Source organism: Ambystoma mexicanum, chromosome 3q (genome assembly GCF_040938575.1).
Source record: "Ambystoma mexicanum isolate Mex_15411 chromosome 3q, UKY_AmexF1_1, whole genome shotgun sequence".
Lineage (NCBI taxonomy): Eukaryota > Metazoa > Chordata > Amphibia > Caudata > Ambystomatidae > Ambystoma > Ambystoma mexicanum.
Window position 1 is genome coordinate 756,633,175 of NC_090926.1, and position 21,270 is coordinate 756,654,444.

At 48.9% G+C, this 21,270-nt stretch overlaps 1 protein-coding gene across 2 annotated transcripts in view; it reads left to right on the forward strand.

Moving 5' to 3' along the window:
• The window catches only part of UNC13D (unc-13 homolog D), a 2,023,528-nt gene that overhangs the window by 1,661,991 nt on the left and 340,267 nt on the right, over positions 1-21,270 (forward strand). For both annotated transcript variants that reach the window (XM_069654742.1, XM_069654741.1), the window contains exon 29: positions 15,254-15,337. In XM_069654742.1, coding sequence (XP_069510843.1) covers positions 15,254-15,337 — 84 coding nt within the window. The remainder of the gene's footprint in view (positions 1-15,253; positions 15,338-21,270) is intronic.

A 21,270-nucleotide genomic window follows, 5' to 3' on the forward strand; every position in this document is an offset into this window, starting at 1 on the left:
AGTAACCCTGAACCCGAGTCGAGCCTTTGTTCCACTTTTTGGCGGGCTTCTGCACAGAAGCCCTCCGAATTGGTGCCATTCTATCTGGGTACCACAGGGGGTGTGGGAGGGGGTTTAGGCACCCTGGACCGAGTTGCCTTGCCAACTCAGGTCGCACTCTAGTGTGATTGGCCCAAGTGGTGAGCCACCCCGCTCACCACTTAGCATGTTTGAGTGACAGCTAGGCTGTATGAATGGGGGTTTGCTGCATAAAAGCAGGGTTTTTGGGACTGGTCCTTCAGAAGTCGCCACAGGACCTAAGAAGCCGAAGAGGGAGAAGCCGAGCCGACCTGCCAAGACGACACCTCCGGTGAAGCCCTGCAGAATCGTCTCACCACTTTTCCCGACGACAGAGGAGATCTCCCGCCGGAGAGTCTTCTTCCCTTAACTGGTGGGGACAACCAGTTGCTGCCTTCTTTTCGCCGTCCCGAAGCATCTCGTGGCTGCCTTGCCTGTGCCGAGCACCCCGGCAACCGGGATACCACTTTTTACCTCAACCGCGAAAGAGGGGTAAAAATCCTTTGTGACCGGAGAACTCCACGGCTGGCCTCATCCCTGGTAGTGAAACGACCTGCAGCCTTCCTCCCCGTCGAGATCACCTCTTCCTCGGGACGACACCGCGACTTGCACCCACTACCAGGAACGACTACCACCGCTGGAGGAATCTTTCCACTTTTAAAGGTACTGTGTTCCGCCCGGCCTCCCTTGCCACCGATTGTATGGGGTAGATTTAGCCCTCGGCTCTCGAGCCTGGGTAGGTCTGGGACACCCTAACTAAACTTTTCAGAACCATAGTAAAACCGTTTTCTACTCACCTGCAAAGACTTGTGACATTGTGTGATCTTGGGCACATTTTCGCCTGGCTCCCTCTAACGCGGGCCCCGAACTAATTCCCCTTGTTCCACCATTGACTGTCTTTGCTAACCTTATGTGAAAAGTGTTTTACCTTACTGCTCTCTTTATTTCTGCCTTTTCCCTCCCTTTTGGTAATACTTGTTGGAGTACCATCTAACGTTAAGCGCTCACCTCTGGTTGGAAATAAGTGGTGTTAACTTAGAATTGTCCAACAAACGATTGGGGATGTACATAGGAGTAATAGTAACTGTGTTTGACTTTCTTACCTTTTCTAATGTGCTAGTGTAATTTATGAGTGTACCTTTAATAAATAAGTTTATACTTTTACACCTAGCTCTGGTCAGTGTTTGTTTGTGCTATTGTACCTCTGTACCTATTATGTATCCTCTGTATACTGCCTAACTCTTCTTGAGGGAAGTCTGACTGCTCAGCCACAGCTACCACAGTGAATCTGTGCGGTGCAGACTGCTACCAAGTGGGTTTACTGCCAACACCTGTAGTCTTAAATCTTTTGCAGTGGTCCCAGAGGGAACTGCACAGGTTTCGGTCTAACAAATGGTAATACGTGTCCGGCGGTAGCCTGCCGGTTTTTCCAGCACGGTTACCGCCGGACTCGTAATGAGGCCCTATGTCTCTCCTAATGAATTTCTTGCATTGTTACACTTCCACTTATCACCATAAAGTCAGGTGTGGTTAGGATACTTTGTATCCTCATCAATATGCAGTGGAATTTTGGTAACATGTGCCTAGGGATGAGCTTGTGGCAGCAGATATTTCTTTACTGTATTTTGTACTTTTTACTTGTGCACTTTTGCAATTACTGCAAATGGCTACTAAAGATGGCTAGAACCATAATGTGCCCATGCCATGAGGTTTTTGCTTGTCCTTGAGCCATATTTTTCTTTGGTCTTCTCCCTGCCCTCTCTGGACTAGAATTGCCATATATGGAAAGCACTTTCCTGGGGAAAGAGATGGTTTGTGTGTGAGCCTGGATGTGGGGCTAGGACTGTCTGGTCTCAGAACACATGCCGGTGCCTGAATATCTGTACATGATTAGATAGCCACTTTACATGATTAGATAGCCACTGTCAGTTTGAATGGTGCAGATCCTTACAATTGGTGGACCTTTTCAGCTAGAAGTAGTCTGGAACTATTACCTAAGCACCGCAACCAACCAAAACGAAACCCTGCATTCAAAAGTTACATCTGCAGGCCTTGCTCAACCGGACCAAGCAGACATGACTTTGTCCCCAACCGATTGCACAACCGCAGCAGTGGTCTCAGAGAAAAATTGAAGTCAGGGGGATAAGTTAACATAACTGTTCATTTCCCCTTTTTATTTTATTTTATTGTTTAAAGTGCACACCTAGCTCCAGAGCAGCAGAGTGATGTACCGAGTATGGGTAGCCAGCATTTGGGATGCCATCTTTTTAGCAGTAGCAATGTACTGTGAGGTCTGTGCATTGGTATTTGCGTTCTCCAGCATGGGGTCTGGCATGGATTCACATGCTCATGAATATTCCCCGTCGTCAGGCTGGGAATCCTCGGTAAAGAAAAAACCAGTATCAGTTTCGTTTCTGATCTGTCTTTCGTAGTAGTAACCAATCACTGGTCTCTGCGTCATACTGACCACAGCCAATGACTGCCCTCTACCTAAGCACCGCCTCTGGCAGCCATCTTCAGATTTTTACCGCACGTTCATGTGTTGGGATCCTCGTGCTATTGCTCTCGAGCGTTAGTGCTATTTTTTCACGTTTTTTCTCAAAAAACTTCGTTTTTTCGGTCAAAAGAGCCTCAAGCTCCACCGACTCTCCATCCGATCAACGGGTACCCGTGTCGGATTCGTCTGCGCCCCTCAAGGGTGAAGATTCGTCGAGCTACGCTTTTGGAGGACTCCAGAAGTTTCTCAGGCCCGGACATGGCCCAGGAGAAGGGAAGCTCGACGCCCGGAAAGCTGTTCAGGATCTGCCCTGGATGCCAGCTCCAGAACGTCTTTAAGGAGGACGAACACTCCTTTTGTCTCTACTGTTTGCATGAGGACAAGACGCACGTGGAGAAGGACTGTGCGTTTTGCGGCAACATGTCGGAGCGGACCATGAAGGACCGCCATCAACGTCTCGCCAACTGGCTGGAAGGGAAGAGCCCCTCCGGCGAGAAGAAGAGGAAGAAATCCGAGCGGTCTTCTAAGACCTTTGAGGACGCCCCGGCGACGGGGGTCCAACATAAGGCCAAGCACCGCGAGTCCGCTGGCACCGGGAGCGCTGAACGGTCGGGCTCTACGGGCGCCAGGCTGGGCGCACCCTCCCCGGCACCATCAACCACGAGCCAACGCTCTGGGTCGGGTAAGAGGAAGGCCGAGCACCCGGTGAGGCTCCTGGAGAGGCCCCGGTCGAGCTCGAAGAGGGAGGGGGAGCGAGGCACTGCCCCCCCCCTCAAGGATAAGGCGGTGAGCGCACCTAAGGTGGTGAAGGCCTTAATCCATCCGGCCAAGCCCTCTATCGAGTCTGTCGCGGCGGCCCTGGCTCAGCCTGTGGAGGCTACGCCAGTGGTGGCGACCTCGGGGCTCAGAGTCTCCCTGCCACCGCGGAGGGAGTCCTCTTTTGTGCCCATCGATAGGACCCCCGTGAAATCCCCCGTGGGGAAGAAAAAGGGGGGGCAGGGCGTCGTCGTAGATTCGGCCTCAACCTCGGAGGAGGAGCTGGTCGAAGTCTTAAGCCACGGCCTCAGCGTGGAAGAAGACCGGCCCGTCGGGATGGATCCCGACGCAGGTGACGACGACATCGTCGAGGGTACCGACGGGGCCCCTGATCGCCCGTCGGATTCCCCTCGGCCAGCGCCATGGGACAGCTCGGCGGCCATTTTGTTGGCTATACAGTCCTTATGCTCAGAGATAAGGACGAGACTACCGTTGCCGACGGAACCTCTCCCGTCGGGGGACCCAGAACCGGGACCTTCTGGAGTTCCCCCTGCCAAGAAAAGAAGGATCCACCCTCCTCCTCCTTTTCAGCCGTCGCGCCCCTTCCAGCCCTCCTCCCCGTCCACCCGAGTAGGTGATACGGGGACTGACACGGCAGCGACAGGTACGGACGACAAGATATACGACAAGGATTTACCGTCGTCGCCTCCCACCAGGGCTTCTCCGCCCGACGAGATTGGATCGTTCCACTCCATGATCGCCAGGGCATCCGAGCTTTTCCAACTCTGCCCTGAGGAGAAGAAGAAGGAAGGTTTCCTTTATCAGCGGCGCGAGGCCAAGAGGAAGACGGTCCTCGCGGTGCCTCTATTGGATGACATTTGGGATGAGGGCCGCACCCTCCTCAAGAACCCATCCACGACGCCAGCTAGAAGAGACCGGTACGAGAAAAAGTACCGGGTCCCGGACACGGCCCCCCTGTGCCTTCGGGCGCAGCCTACCCCGGACTCCGTCGTCTCCGCGGCGGCCAGGAAAAAAGCGGGGGGGGGGTGCGGCCTCCACTTCGACTTCCCCACCGGACGGCGAGGGAAAGAAATTGGACGCTATGGGACGCAGAGTCATCTCGTCTGCAGCGACGACGATTAAAGCTGCCAACGCCTTGGCTATCGTGGCCCGATACGACAGGGAGCTCTGGTACAAACTGGCTCCCCTGCTGGACTTCTTGCCGGACGACAAGAGGGCGGAGGCCCTGGAGATCCTGCAGGAAGGTGAGGTGGCTTCGGACCACGCCATTACCGTTGCGACGGACATCGCCGACACTGGGTTCCGCCAGTTGGGCAACAGCGTTTGCCTTAGGCGGCGTGGATGGCTCAAGGCTACGGACTTCCGTCAAGACGTTCAGACCAGAGTCCTGGACATGCCCTTCGATGGGAACAACCTGTTTGGGAAAACAGTGGACGATTCCCTTCAGGCCATTAAAGCGGACACCGAGACGGCCCGGGCCCTTGGAGTTCTACAACAACGACGGACGCCCTTTCGGAGCAGCGGAGGCAAGGGCGCCTCCAAAGGTTCCCGAGGCGGTTTCTCCTCCTACCGTCAAGCGGCCCGCTCGTCGTCTCAGGAGGCCTACAGGTGACGAGGCAAATCTGGCGGACCCCGCCGTCGTCGCCAAGGGCAAGGCGGGAAGGCCTCGTCGAAGCAGGATTGAACCGACCGTGGGGTCGGGCCCCCACCGAAGCACCCCGGTGGGAGACCGGCTGGCGAGCTTCGTCAGCGTGTGGGAGTCCATCTCCACCGACCGTTGGGTGCTGGACGCCTTGGCCCGGGGCCACGCGCTCGAGTTTCAGAGAAAGTGTCCGCGCGTCCCCCCCGTGGCCAGGAAAGAACTTCACGTCCCTCAACTTCTCCTGGAGGTGAAGGCGATGCTCAAGAAGGGCGCCATCGAACTCGTCCCAAAGAGGCTTCGGGGCTCCGGAATCTACTCGAGATACTTCCTCGTGAAGAAGAAGACGGGGGATGGCGCCCCATCCTGGACCTGCGACGTCTGAACAAGTTCATCAAGGCGCAAAAGTTCCGGATGGTCACCCTCCAGCACGTCCTGGGCCAGCTGGAGGAAGGAGACTTCCTGTCGTCGTTGGATTTGGAGGATGCCTACTTCCACATTCCCATCTTGAAGGGGCACCGAAAATTCCTCAGGTTTGTGGTCCAAGGGCGCCATTACCAGTTCAAAGCCCTTCCCTTCGGTCTACGGTCGGCACCCAGGGTGTTCACCAAGTGCCTCGCACCGGTGGCGGCTCAGCTGCGCCGCGAAGGGATCCACATCTACCCCTACCTGGACGACTGGCTCATCCGAGCCAAGACAAGGGAGCTCGCCGTGGTTCACACGGCAAGGACCGTCCAACTTCTCACGGACCTGGGATTCTCCGTGAACTACGCCAAATCCCACCTGGTGCCCGCGCAAGACGCTCTGTTTCTGGGAGCGAGGCTCGACACAGTGTCCCTTCTGGCCTCCCCGTCGGAGGAGAGGACCAGGACCATCCTGGGCAAGGTGCAGCGGATGTTGGTGGCCGACGCGGCCAAGGTGAGGTCCATCAAGTCCCTCCTCGGAATGATGTCTTCCTGCATCTACCTCATTCCCATGTGCAGGCTCCGGATGCGCCCGTTGCAGGAGTTCCTGGACGCGCGCTGGATCCAAACGACGGGCAGCTTCGAGGAAAGGATCACACTCGACAAGAGTTTCCGACGAGCGATCCGGTGGTGGGGCACCCGCGCGCATCTGACGGCGGGCATGGACTTCCAGACCCCAGCCCACCAGGAGACAGTGACCACGGATGCCTCCCTGGAAGGGTGGGGAGCGCACACCGAAAATCTGCACGCAAGAGGCCTTTGGCTCCCGACGGAGAAATCCCTACATATCAACGTCCTGGAGCTCCGTGCAGTATTTTGGGCCCTCAGGTCCTTCCTTCCATCCCTCAAGGGCAAGGTGGTGAGGATCTTCACCGACAACACCACCACCATGTTTTACATCAGGAAACAGGGCGGAACCAGGTCCCCAGCACTGTCCAAGGAGGCGCAGGACCTGTGGCATTGGGCAGTCGCCCAAGGGATGTTTCTGGTGCCGTTTCATCTGGCAGGGATAAAAAACACCATCGCCGACTCACTCAGCAGGGAGCTGCGCTCGTGCCACTAGTGGGAACTACGGCAGGATCTAGTGGATCGCCTCTTCCGACGGTGGGGCACACCCCAGATCGACCTGTTCGCGACGGCGACGAACTCCAAGTGCCGGAGGTTTGCCAGCAGGTTTCCCCAGGCGAGGAGCATGGGCGATGCTTTCTCGTTCCCCTGGGAGGGCCTGTTCCTCTACCCGTTCCCTCCTCTGCCACTGCTAATCCGGCTCGTCAACCAGCTCAAGAGGTCACGGTGCAGGATGATCCTCGTCGCACCTGCGTGGCCGAGGCAGATATGGTTCCCGGACCTTCTGGACTTGTCAGCGTCCCCGCCAATCAAGCTGCCGGTGGACGCGGATCTGCTCTCCCGGGAAGGAGGCGCCATCCTCCACCACGACCCGAAATCGCTGAACTTGCAGGCCTGGCTCCTGCAGCGCTAGAGTTTGGAGGATACGACATACCGGCCGACTGCAGAGAGGTTCTTGCAAAGGCCAGGGCGTCCTCGACTCTTAAATGCTACGGACACAAATGGAAGAGGTTCTCTGTCTGGTGCCACGCACAGAAGATTAACCCTCTACGGATTACGGCTCCCCAAGTACTGCCGTACCTGCTGACGCTGGCCAAAGCTGGACTGGCACACGCGTCCATCAAGATTCATCTTGCTGCGATCTCCCGATACACCAGAACCACGGGGCGGACGTCCTTGTGGTCTCATCGTGTGGTGAAAGAGTTCATGAAGGGACTGTTCAGATCGTTCCCGCCGGTGAAGGCTCCGGCCCCGGCGTGGGAGCTCAACATGGTGCTGACCAAGCTCATGGGACCTCCGTTCGAGCCTCTGCACTCGGCCCCGTTGAAGTTTCTGTCGTGGAAAACAGCGTTTCTTGTGGCCATCACCTCCGCACGACGGGTGGGAGAGATCCAGGCCCTTTCCTGCAAGGCCCCGTACTTGACTTTTCACGACACGAGGGTAGTGCTCAGGACGCACCCCTCCTTCATGCCCAAGGTACCGTCGGACTTCCACCTCAACGAACCCTTGGTGTTGCCTGTATTCTTCCCGTCGCCTTCGTCGCCGGCTGAGAGGACTTTGCACTCGCTGGATGTGGCTAGAGCGCTGAAGTTCTACGTGGACCGCACGAAGTGTTTTCGGAAGACCTTTTGGTGAACTTTGGACCTGTCAATCAGGGGAAGGCTCTCTCGAAGGCTTCCATTTCCAGATGGCTCTCCGGCTGTATCATGTACTGTCATCGGTTGGCAAACCGACCTCTGCCTGGCCGTCCGAGAGCCCATTCCACCAGAGCGATCGCAGCTACCACAGCGTTCTTTTCTGGTGTGCCCCTGCTGGACATATGCAGGGCTGCTACGTGGAGGTCGACGCACACCTTCACGAAATTCTACTGCGTCGATCGGGATTCCAGGGAGGAGTCCAGGGTCGGCCAAGCAGTGCTGCGCAACCTGTTCGCCTGAGGTGAGCCTGGTGAGGAGGTAAGATGCTTAATGTTGAGTTTGATGTAATGCTTAATGTTGAGCCTTTGCCACCTCCCGTGGTTGTGCATGTGTGTACTGCTATGTATTCTTTATTCATGAGCATGTGAATCCATGCCAGACCCCATGCTGGAGAAGGAACAAGTTACTTACCTGTAACTGTTGTTCTCCAGCATGGGTCTGGCATGGATTCACATGCGAACCCTCCCGCCTACCCCTCTGCGGCTCTTCACTTGGTCATACTGCCACTTCACGTGCTTCCAAATCTGAAGATGGCTGCCAGAGGCGGTGCTTAGGTAGAGGGCAGTCATTGGCTGTGGTCAGTATGACGCAGAGACCAGTGATTGGTTACTACTACGAAAGACAGATCAGAAACGAAACTGATACTGGTTTTTTCTTTACCGATTCCCAGCCTGACGACGGGGAATATTCATGAGCATGTGAATCCATGCCAGACCCATGCTGGAGAACAACAGTTACAGGTAAGTAACTTGTTCCTTCATTGGAATTAGTCCTATAAGGAGTGGGATTTGGTCATGTGTTGTTTTGAGAGATTTGCATAACTGGAGAATTGTGGGGGTATTCGGAACCAACACTGGGATCGTGTTCCTGAGGGTAGCTGCATGACAAGAAAAGTATTGTTTGCAGGTCCTCTCTTTGCGGGCGAGTTGTGATTCAAGCCAGCTGGGCGATTTGCTTTGCAAGGAGCGTGTGCCACCAGATATGTGGAGCCTAGCCGACAGGTATGCTCGTGTGCTACTCGTGACTGCTTTGTAGATGATATATGAAGTCTTGAACAGTATCCTGGCTTGGAGTGGAAGCCATTGTAATTCGCGTAGGATGGGGTAATTCCCCCTCATGTTCTCCATATAGTTGCATTGGTGTAAAGTCCTTAACCCTAAAGCACTCTTTTCTGACTTTGGTTGGTGGAGTCCTGGTAAAGTAAGTTTACGTACCTGAACTTTAGTCACCATTTTGACTTTTGAATCATAACCACTGGCATCATCCAATCCCTTAATAAATCTACCTGAAAAGTATAACTTTGGAGATGATGACTTTAAGGCACAAGTCCCCAAACCATCTTAGGGTTGGACTCATTAAGTGTAAGGGGCACTGTTCTGTGGTTACTCTAAAGTGTCTTTTACTGAATTTCATGCATATGAGTACTTACCTGTGTTTCACTGGTTATTGAGTCTTATACTTTCTTTCCTTTCTAAGTGAATGTATAGATCTGTTTCATAGTAAGTTTGTGATAATATTTGACTACACGTTTTACTTTCTTAGTGTGTATTGTAATGGCTTAATACATCCTTGTATATACCTGGAGTTGCTGGATATGTCCATCTGCCCTCCATGGCGCCTTCTATGGAAAACTGATCTTTTCTCCCAATCTGAAAGGCGAGTCCTCCATCCAAAACCTGGCAGCGTAATTCTTCATGTTTCGCTGCTGAAATGTTGAGATATAAGGAGTGGGATTTGTCGGAGGATGTCCTGGACGTACGAAGCCTGCCAGCGAATCATTTAATCTTGCAGATGGCTAAATTTTCAGCTTGTGGGCCGAGAAAGGGGTCTGGATGCTTTTACCTGTTCCACATTCTCACTTCTGGTTTTTCTGCTTTATTTAGCCCGGGCGGGCTTGCAGAATGACACTGTGAAGAGGCATCTTGCTGCCATTTTAGTTTCAAAGAGAACCTCGGACAGGGCTCATTCTTCACTATCCTCACAGTTATTCAATTCACACTGGAATTGTTTAACCAGTTTCCCCAATGCTAATTTGTTGTTCTGGCTTGGGAGAAGAATTTAGTGTTAACATTTCTTAAGGTTGCCCCGTTTGATCCCCTACATTCTTGTTCCTTAAGATTGCTCACCGTTAATTGGATTTTCCCTGTTCGCCATCGCTTCCGGTAGACGGGTCAGTGAGCTCCAGGCATTATCCGTTAAACTTCCTAATTGGTTTTCTCCAAACAGAAAGTGATGTTGAGAGTGGGGACATTCTTCCTTCCGAATGGTAGTCTCTGTTAATCATCTATCTGAAAATATCCTTCTACCTGTCCTTTTTCATCCTCCTCATTCTCAAGTCAGAGGAATGATGCCATCAGCTGAACCTGGTGCGGACCCTGAGCTACTACGTCTCTCAGACGAGGGAGCCCAGGAAAGATGACCAGTTTTTTGTTGGTTATGCTGGTACCCATGCTGTGACCAAACAGACCCTGTCAAGTTGGATCATGCGCTGCATCTCGGAATGCTACGATCTGGCTGGTAAGGATGTGTGTGAAGGTCTCGGGGCTCATTCCATTTGTACGTGGCCATCTCTGTACGCATTTTCAAAGCATTACTGCTTGGATTCTTAATCAAGACAGGATGCTCATTTTGGTAGAATGGTCCTTCAGAGTTTTCTAGTTTAGGTTGTGTCCTTACTCCCTTCTCTCCTCTCTCCTCCATATCAATTTACTGCTATGGCAGTCAATCATATATGTGGAATCTGGGGGAGGAAGGAATATATAAGAAGAAAAAATTCCTTACCTCTCTAATGTTCTTTCTGATGAATGGTCCTTCCACAGATTCCTCATCACCATCCCAACCTGTCCCACTTGGCGGATTGTTAGTACACCTTGTCTCTAAGCGTCAGAGTGCTAGGGAAAAAGGGTGGAACTAAGATCAGGGGGTACAGTGCCTCGTTATATATGGTCCACGATGTTGGCTGTCATGTCTGGAACGTGGACGCTTTGGGTGAGCAGACACAGACCCAACTGCGTCCTCTGGCTGTGGAAAAGTATCTGAAGAGCAGATGTGTTGAAGATAGATATCATAGATGAGGAATGTGTGGTAGGAACATCCATCATAAAGAACATTACCAAGTAATTTGTTCATCTCGGGTCCAAACTCATCATGTGTAACTTGGTCAATGATCGCTCCTGGGAAAAAGAGGTCATGCACATTGTTGAAGACTATGGACCTCAATACGAGTGTGGCAGCCCGGAAACAAGGGTGCCAGTAAGCTTACCGGCACCCTTGTTTCCGGACCGCCACACTACATGTCTGCCTGCCAGTACCTCTGCGCCCGGCAGGCCTGACCCTGCCGGGCGCATTGGCTTAAGTAGGCAGAGTTGTCATGGAAGCACCGGCACCTTTAGCAACAGTGCCGGTGCTTCTGAGTGGCCAATGCCGTGAAGTCTTCTGGGACTATTTAAGACAGGACAGGCTGAATTTAGAGCAGCGAATGGAAGAGCGGAAGTCTCCGTGGAAGAGTCCGGCTTTCAGTTGTCTGCGGAATAACGGATGTTCCTTCAATAGTCTCAGGTCTAATGGAAGGGAGTTCCATATTTTTCTGCAAGAATGGGGAAAGATCTTACTAGGCCGTTCGCAAGCCTGAAGTTTGGGTTTTTAACAATTGCTAATGCAGAAGACTGTAGCTTTCTTGGGGGCTCATAGGGATGGACCACATTTTTAATGTAGGTTGGAGAGGTGCAGTATAAAGATTTATGGACAAGTATTGCTGCATTAAATGGTAGGGACGCAGTAATAGGGAGCCAGCGTAAGTCCTGCCAACTATGGGTGATGTGCTCTCTCCTGGACTCCTGGACTTCCCCTTAATGTTGCAAACAGAGTTGTTCTGTATAACGTGCAGGTCATGGATGTGATTTTTGTGAGCACCGATCAGGAGGGCGTTACCATAATCCAATCTAGACACAATAGTTGCAGGGGCGACCACTGAGGAGTTGGACTTCGATAAAAAAGGGCAGAGATTCCCCATAAGTCTTAGATGTTAGGAGCAGCTTTTTACAATCTGTTTGACATGAGTGGGGGGAATCGAAGGTGAAATCCTAAGGTTTTAACTCTGTAGGAAACTAGGATACAACAGTCATGGATGGAGAAAGACTGGTATCTGGGGCCGAGTTTAAGTCTGCCACGAGCAGGGCCAAATATCAACTCGGTCTTGCTCCCGTTAAGGCACATCCAGTTGGAATTCATCCAGGTTTCAATGTGGCTATAGATGGATTGCACACTGATGGTGTCAAGACCATAGTCCCCCTAAAGCTTGAGAACTAGCTGAGCATCATCAGCGTAGTTAGTGAAAAACACTTTCAACTCCCCCAGGAGGTCACAGAGGGGTCTGATGTACCAGTTGAAGAGCAAAGAAGATATACTAGCCCCCTGTGGAACACCACAGTTGATAGAGGTCGGTAGGGAGGTGGCATCGCCCCAACAAACTCTGGAATTACCGCGAGATAGGAAAGACTCGACCCACTTGATGGTGTTTGGCTACATAGCCCAATGTCTTTCATGGTGATGAGGAGGCGGTCATGATCCAGAAGAGCTAATGCTGCAGAAAGATCTAACAATATGAACATTTCAGTGTTGCCCTCATCTGTAATATTCAACATGTGAGTCTGAAGATCTAAAAGGGCGGTTTCAGTACTATAATGAGGTCGAAAGCCAGATTGTCTAGAGTGTAGGATGTTAGATGACTCTACAAAAGACTGGAAATGAATGGTGGGTCTTTTATCCAGTATTTTTAACAAAAAGGTGCATTTCGTAACAGGCCTTAAGTTGATTGGATCTTTGGCATCAAGGTCGTTTTTTTTTACCAGTGGTGTAATGGTGGCTTTTGATGTATTCCGGAACCTGGCTGCTAGAGAACGAGGAATTTACAAACCTGACAAGAAAAGGAGCAAAAATATCTTTGTGGTCAAGAATTAGGTTAGGTGGAACTGTGTTTTCAGGGCACTGAGAGGGACGTAGTGTAAATAGTCTGCTGATCATGTCAGGAATGGTAATAGGAGAGAAGCTAAATTCAACATATTTCTCCTTGGATGCAGTATTGGCGATAGGAGTTAAATTAGTCATATACTTAGTTAATTCAAGTTTGATCTTTGAACAGGCTTAGTCTACTTTTGCCTGGAAGGCTTGTTTAGTTTTGAGACAATCTTGGTTCATTGAGGGAGAAAGGAGTGGATAGAGTACTTAACTTCTCCTAAGATTTGATGATTTCAAATAATGTCTTCGGATTGTTATTTACCTACTCAATCTGCTTGTTGTAAACATTCTTTTTTGCATGGCAGATTGCATAATTTATATATTTTGTCTAAAGCTTTCCTGGTGCTTTTATTTGTTTCTGTGTGGCATTTCAGCCATATTACCTCAGCATTCCTTTTGTTCTTCTTGAGTGAGCTGAGATCTTGAGTATACCATTTCTGGTGGGTAACATTGTCTCTAGCCAATTTATTTCTGATTGGGTCCAAGCTGTCCAGCATAGTGCCCAGTGTGTGGTTACAGACATCAACAAGGATGGCTGTGGGGTCTGAGTCTAAGGTGGAAGTCACGATCGAGTTCAGGAAATCTTTCAAGTCATTGGTAGTGACTTTTATAAAGTTGTGACTTTTCACTGTTTTAGCTGGGTTTTTGCCTTTTGGAGGCCAGGTTTGGAGGTGAATTTGGAAAACTATCAAGTGATGGTCCAAACAGATGCATGGTAGTGTACTGTCAATCTGTAATGATAGGTTCCTAGCCACTACGCAGTCAAGGGTATTCCCTTTGTCATGAGTGAGTGCATTATTGATTACATAGTAGTCAGTGTTGTTCAGACCTGTTTGAAGGGCTGTCGCTTCATTATCTGAGCTATTATTTAGCCACTGGTTAAAGTCCTCCGCCAGCAACGTGGAGCAGTTTGGTCCATGTAGACCATTTAAAATATGAATAGGTTCTTCACTGAAATTTGGCATGTCTATAGGTGGCCAATAGACCAGAACAAAGTTTATGCAAGTATGGACTGTAAGGGTCATTTTAACATGGAGGATTTCACAATTTGAGATTTCACAAGGTACTTGGAAAAGGTTCAGGTGTTTTTTAGCAATAATGACCACACCAAAACTGTGGTCAGAGGCCCGGTTTTGGCAGGTAGTGGCATAGCCTTTGGGGGTGGCCAAAGCAATCAATAGACCACTTGCATCTTTAGCCCAGGTCTCTGTGAGGCAGATTAGGTCCAAGGTCTGTTCTAAAATATAATCACAAATGTTTTTTGCATGCTTGATGAGGGAATGCGTATTAAGCAGGGCACAATGTGACTTGTGAAAAAGGATTGCGCAGTGGTTTCGTGAGCGTAACATTTATGATAGGCTCTGGCACCCAGAAGGGGTCAGTGCTTTCCACAATGTAATGCAACGTAGGGTTAAGGAGTGCAGGCAATGGATTGTTAAAACATTTGACTTCTTCCCTTGACTTGACTGAAGGGAAGGTGCTTAAGTGATGCAGCCGTACAGGAGGGACATGATCGTGAACCTGAGCAACATCGGGTGAGTATTCAACCAAGTCATCTAGGTTCCCTGAAGTGCATGAGGCTGGATTAAGTTCTCGTAAGGGGTATTCGCAAGGAGTACCATTGTTTGCTCTAACGCATCACTAGGCAGCTTGTCAAGTTTCATATGGAGGTAATTGAGCAGAATAGTTAGTCGTCTAGCTTTCTGGGCAGCAAGAAAGAGATTATTGGTATCAAGATAGCCTATACTGAATAGAGGAAAGTTCTAAATGAGTCGGGGGGGGGGAACTCCTAACTAAGAAGGTTTCTTACTGGAACCTTGTCAGGGGCACAGTACCAGACGAGAGTGGCCAACGACTTACCGTTGTGGCCCAGTGCGGACTGACGAAGACCGGCTTCTCCCAGAAGTGCCGCTGCAGAAGCACCAGGACTACCAGTAAGTACAACCCAAGGTGATCTGGGTAATGTAGTCCACACGGACTGCGGGTGCAACAAGATGAAAATAAAAGTTACTAAAGTTACAAATGGAGGTAAGTGAGAGTGCTTTTTCTCTGAGAGTGATATGGGCAGAGCGTTCAAGTGGGTCAATCACCCAGTCTCAGGCTTCTGTTCTGAGGGTTTCTGCCTTTTGATGTGCCTTTCACATGTGAAATATTTTTGGAACGTGCGTTCCAAAACACTAGTCTAAATTAAAATCCCTCATAGTGGGCCGAGGGCAGGAATTATTACGGTGAGTAGAACTATTTTTTCTTTGCTTAAATAGCCACTTTGTACTGAGATTTGCATGCAGAGATTTTCATACAACCTCATTCTACCCATGATGCAGTTGTACATAAACCTTTACTAACTCCCCTGTGAAGTGTACATCTGCAAATAGGAGGCATGCGGACTCTACTGAGAAACTGAGGCAGGTTGATTCTATCAGAAGCATATCTGTGACTGTAATAGAGGTCCAGATTTGGAGAGTTGGGCAATTTAAAGTTGATCTTCTCTGATATGGAGATTCTCTTGTTGAGATTGCTTCTGTTTCTCTTCCTTTAGGCTCTTGAGAATGAGTTGAACCTGAATGTGGCCAACACCCGAGAACTCATAGAGAAATATTTCTGCAACAGAATCAAACAGCAGGTGAGTGGACAGCTTTGAGGAAAGAATCTGTTCGATATTACAGCATGAAAACTGAACACTAATGACATTGGGCTTTCAACCATACGCAGCCAGTATTCCGGGCACCACTGAACACATGAACACACACACATACACGGACACCGTGAAAGATGCGTTGCCTGTATCACCTTTATACATACTCCATCATCAGGCAGACTCGAGGATCAACAGGCTGCATCCTTTAAAATCTACATGGACGCACTTCTTTGGGGACAGTCAGAAATGCATGACTTGTATCCCTTTTATAAAATTACACACACGCATCAGTGGCTTCCACTCAAGGACAAACACTCTGTATATTTATTTTTGTTGAAATTTTGTAATGCATCAGATTCAGATCTCATAGTGTGGGGAAGGTGAAATGTCATATCACAATGCTGACACACATGCTAGAATCTGAGGAAAATAACAGTGTAAAACAAAGTTTCAAATATATACAGGAATTTACAGATAAAGTGAGGGTGTGCAAGCCTCCTTAGAAGGTCTCTTAAACATAAGGAGGTAATTACAGTCACAGGGAGCGAAAGTGCGTGGAACTGCGAGCCATTCACGGCAGGCAGGGTTCTGCAAGTGGGATTTCAGATAGGTTGCAGCTGAAACTGGGAAATTAGGTTTTATTCCTAATGTTTATAAGGAGGTTGTGTTAATGTTTAGAGATGAGCACTGCAAAGGAACTTCCACCACGATTGTTTCTGCAGTACCTGGGGATGGAAAAGAGGTTTTATGGAGAGGAGGTTTTAAGGTTTCTGGAAGATGTATGGCTATTTATCCTGCCTGCCATGTAGTGGAGATCTTTGTTACGCTTTTATGGATGGTGTTGTGGGACACTAGCGATATAGACATATCAGTAGGTATACTAAAAAATGCATGGTTTGTATCCCCTGTATAGACAGGCAAACATGCACACGCAGGAACACAATCACATGGCGTGTACTATAGATAGATGCCAATAAGAACATTCAAGGACATACAACCTCTATCCCTGATACACATGTGCATGCACCCACACACAAACACCATCATTCACACTGAAGAAAATACAGTATGACATAATATGGCATTTATAACACACCTATACACAAGTGTTTCTAGGTGGCACAATGGAGGGAAGACAAGACAAACAAACCTCCTAGGCCTTGTTTCTTTTGGATTGTGCAAGTGCAACAACGAGAAGTGCAAGGGAGAGGGTAGAGGGGAAAGTGCGATCAGGGCAACTAAGCTCTGAGTAAGTGGAGCCAGGGCCACCCAGCTCTGAGTAAGTGTAGAGAGGCAGTGGGGCTGCATTGGTTACAGTTAACAGCCCCTAAGTCCACGGTAGGCCAGGGGGGCAGTGTAAGGAAGACTGGTCATGGAGGAGCCTGGTAGCCAGTGAGCCTCTGAGGCTACCAAGCAAACCAGTGGGCGCAGCAGATGGGTTGGTTATTAAGAAAGCAGGAGAGAGAAGGCAGGTGAGAAAAGGAGGTTCTTGAACTGCTTCTGGAACTTCAGGTGGTCTGGCTCAAGTCTGAGAGGGGCAGGGAGGCCGTTCCAGAAGGAGGTACCTGCAGAGGAGAGAGATCCACCCCCCACTCTCTGCCTGGAGATGCGTCTGATCCTCAGATAGTTTGAAGTAGCTGATCGAAGGGCTCTATAAGGAAGGTATTTTGGAAGAGAGAGTTGGATGTAGTACAAGTACCGGTCCCAAAAAGCCTTGTGGACAATGCATTGGGTCTTCAACTTGATCCTTGGAGCGACAGGGAGATAGTGGAGAGATTTCAGTGTGTGTGAGATACGGTCCCTGGGCTTGAGGCCAAGGATACATCTTGCAGTCCTGCTCTGAATTAGTTGCAGGCGGCGGAGAGTAGAGGTAGGCAGATTGAAAGAGAGGCAGTTGCAGTAATCCAGCCTGGAGAGAACCAGGGCACTCGAGACAGTGAGGGTCTGGGGGGAAAGTGAGTTATTGTAGAATACCTCTGAGGAGGTGCAGCTGAAAGTGTACATACAGTACATCAAATAAATATTGTTATTTATGAATGAGCAGGCCACAAATAAGACTCCTGGACCACACTCTGTTTCTGCGGATTTATTTAAGGGTAATATTGAATGATGGTGCCCTCAGCTGACGTTTGAGGTTATTGGTATCTGTTAGGCAGAAACCTGTGCAGTTCCCTCTGGGACCACTGCAAAAGATTTAAGACCACAGGTGTTTGGCAGTAAACCCACTTGGTAGTAGTCTGTACCACACAGATTCACTTGGTAGCTGTGGCTGAGCAGTCAGACTTCCCTCAAGAAGAGTTAGACAGTATGCAAAGTGTACACAATAGGCACTCAGATACAATAGCACAAGCAAACACTGACCAGAGCTTTGGTATCGAGGTATATAATTATTTATTTAAAAACACACTGATTGAAACACTCCAGCACTATTATTGTAAATCACTCTCAACACAGTTACTATTATTATATATACATCCCTTATTCCTTATCAGACAAGTCTTAGTTAACACCACTTATTTCCAGACAGAGGTGAGCGCTTAACTATAGATGGCACTCCAATAAGTTAACAAAAAAAGGAGGGAAAAAGGCAGAATGCAGGAAAATACACCACACTAATCTTTAGGAACTTTTTAAGCAAGGCAGGAAAGTCAAAAGTTACTTGTGAGCCAAAGTCCATAGGCCGGGCCCACTCTTGGAGAGAGCAGGGCACAAATGCACCCAAGATCACACAATGACAACAGGCTTACAAAGTCTTGCATGGAGTTCAGACAGGTTTTAGTTACGCTCAGAAAAGTTTAGCCAGGGTGTCCCAGGCTAACCCAGGTTCGAAAGCTGGGGGCTAAATCTACCCCGTACAGTCGGTTGCAAGGGAAGCCAGGCAGAACACGGTACCTTATGTGGAAAGGATCCTCCAGCGGCGGCAGTTGTTTTTGGCAGCGGGTGCAAGTCGCGGCGTTGTCCCGAGGAAGAGAAGATCTCGACGTGGAGGAAAGATGAAGGTCGTTGCACTGCCAGGGAAGAAACCAGCCGCAGAGTTTTCCGGTTAAAGGTACTACCCTTTGATTCGCGGTAGTGGTAAAATGTGGTATCCCGGTTGCCGGGGTGCTTGGCACAGGCAAGGCGGCCACGAGGTGCTCCAGGAAGCGAAAAAGGAAGCAGACTGGTTATCCCCACCAGTCGAAGGAAGAAGACTCTTCGGGCTGGAGATCTCCTCTGTCGTTGGGAAAAGTGGTGAGACGTCCCGCAGGTCATCGTAGCAGGTCGGCTCAGCTTCTCCCTCGTCGAATTCTTAGGTCCTGTGGCGACTTCTAAAGTTCCAGTCCCCAAAGCCCTGCTTTTATGCAGAAAACCCCCATTCACTCAGCCTAGGTGTCACTCAACCATGCTAAATGGTGAGCCGGGCGTCTCACCACTTGGGCCAATCAGGACAGAGTGCGACTTGAGTTGCCTAGGAACTCAGTCCCGGGTGCCTAAATCCCCCTCCACCCCTCCTAAGTACCCCAGACAGAGTGGCACCACTTTGGAGGGCTTCTGTGGAGAAGCCCGCCAAAAAGTGGAACAAAGGGCTCAACTTGGGTTGGAGTCACAGAAGCGAACACAAACGCCATTTTAGAACCGAGTTCTGGCAAAAAATACCAACCGGAGAATTAATATTAAATAAATAAACCGGCGGTATGTTCGAGGCTATAGGAATTAAATAATCAAAGTTGGTAGCCTCGAACAATGGGAAATCCCATAGAGATATATTCGCGGTCGAATATAAAAAGTAGTATCCACTGCCACCAGCCAAAACTCGATCAGGGGGGACAGAGACGTGCCCCCTCGACTAACAGACCCCGGGGCAATCGAATTGCCCCGGCCGGTACGTCCACAATATGATGGTTTGTACTGGTTCTGTTCAAAATTTGAGACTAGTAAAGTCATTGGTGACTTTACACGCCCTGGGAGACAGTAGTCAGTCCCCGGGTATGGAGTCTATATTGGGGGGTCACTATGACACCCTTGTGTTACTGCACTGAGGGTGCTGTGTAACACACATCACAAAAACACATGAAGCCCTATGGAGTAAAAGACCCCATAGCCCATTAAACACATCTAGAGTCAAAGAAACACACTCAAATCATGCCCAAGAGTGAGGGTAAAAGAGTCTCACTCTTGGCAGGAGAAAAAAATAAACCCCAAAAATCCAGCAAAGCTGCTGGGGGACTCACTAGGTTAGGAAATTCAGCCTAAACAGAGAATTCTCCCTAACAGTATCCATCTTTGTGTATGGATCCCAAGACCTATCACCCATTGTAATTTATAAACTGCATATTCACGGTCCTGGATACATTTCTTCTGCAGAGATTACAGGAGTGGATCGAGAAAGAGCAAACATTTGTACTCCAGCACATTTTCACACAGCCTAGGAACCATTTAAATAATGACTTAATTGGTACTTTTTTAAATTTATTTTTTATTTATTGTTGTTTGGTTAAAAACAATGTATACCAACTATTTAGCAAAAGATTTTCTACACAAATGTTTATACACAAACACAGACTTAATCCACATAATTAAAACATGTACATTTATCACAACAACAGTTTAAAACAATTCACTCCATTAAGTTAATACAAAACAAATATTTCATACCGTTATAAAGAAAGGGGCCATTCATAAAAATATCAGGTAGATTACATCACTAAAGGTTAAAGAGCTAAAAACAGGCAAGTTTGGCTAGTTCCCAGCAATGCTAAAATAAACACAAATGCTATACCAATCACTCAGGTTAAAGTGCAACGTGACTAAGGTGCAACATGATGCGATAGGGACTCTTCCAATTTTATTTATCTTAATTTTATTTTATGTATACAGTTCATCGAATTTTTACATATTACAATAAAAACAGAATCGGTGTACTGGGGTCTATTACCTTTAATCAGGAGATATCCTCCAGGCATAGGGCCTCTAGACCATATAGTATTGTGGGACATAAGTTTTGTTTATACAGGGCCAATATTCCTTGTAAGCTGTAGCCCGAAACCGAGTTGATGCACCTACGTACCATTAAGGTGGAGGCAACTGCCTGGCATTTTTTTTTGTCAGGAATGATGGCTGCATATTTGCCTCTAGTTGATAATTTGCAGCCCAAATATTTAAATTTATCCATGTACTCAATTTGTTTCCCAGCTATCACCATTGGCAGGACTGTGATATGTTTACTACTAAAGTGAATCAACTTGGTTTTGCTATAATTTCTTTTTAGACTATTATCCGTTGCATATTCCTCAAGTAGGGTCAGTGATGTTTTTAGTCCTGCATAAATGTGATCACACACAACTAGATCATCCCTGTATGCTAGGCAATGAACTTGTTCACTGTCCACTCTGGGGGGGCACAAGTACGCCCTTTTCAGGAAGTATGGTAAGTCAGCCAGGTACATATTGAACAATAGGGGGGCCAGAACACATCCTTGCTTAACCCCAGTGTGTTTTTATTTGTTGCGTGCACGCACCGCCACTGTCCATCCTCACCTGAACAGTATCCTCATAGAATTCCTGTACCACCGTCAAAAATTCCCACAGCGCAGCCGTACTCTTTTATTTTGGTCCATAATCTGTTCCTATTAATGGTGTCGAAGGCTGACTCAAAGTCAATCAGTGCTACATACAAATAGGGCTTGCCTTTGGTCTTGGCTTCCGTTATTAGGCAGTCCATCAGACAGAGACATTGAATTGTTCCTGATCCTCTCCTAAATCCCATCTGGAATGTACCTTGCAGATATATACTTCGTGAACATTTTTCAACATGTCCCAGTGCAAGGGAAGCAAAAATCTTGCCGGTGACATCCAGCATAGCCAGTAACCAGTAGTTACCGAGCAGTGTTCTAAAACCCTTCTTATAGATGGGAATCAATATAGCCCTACTCCTACTCC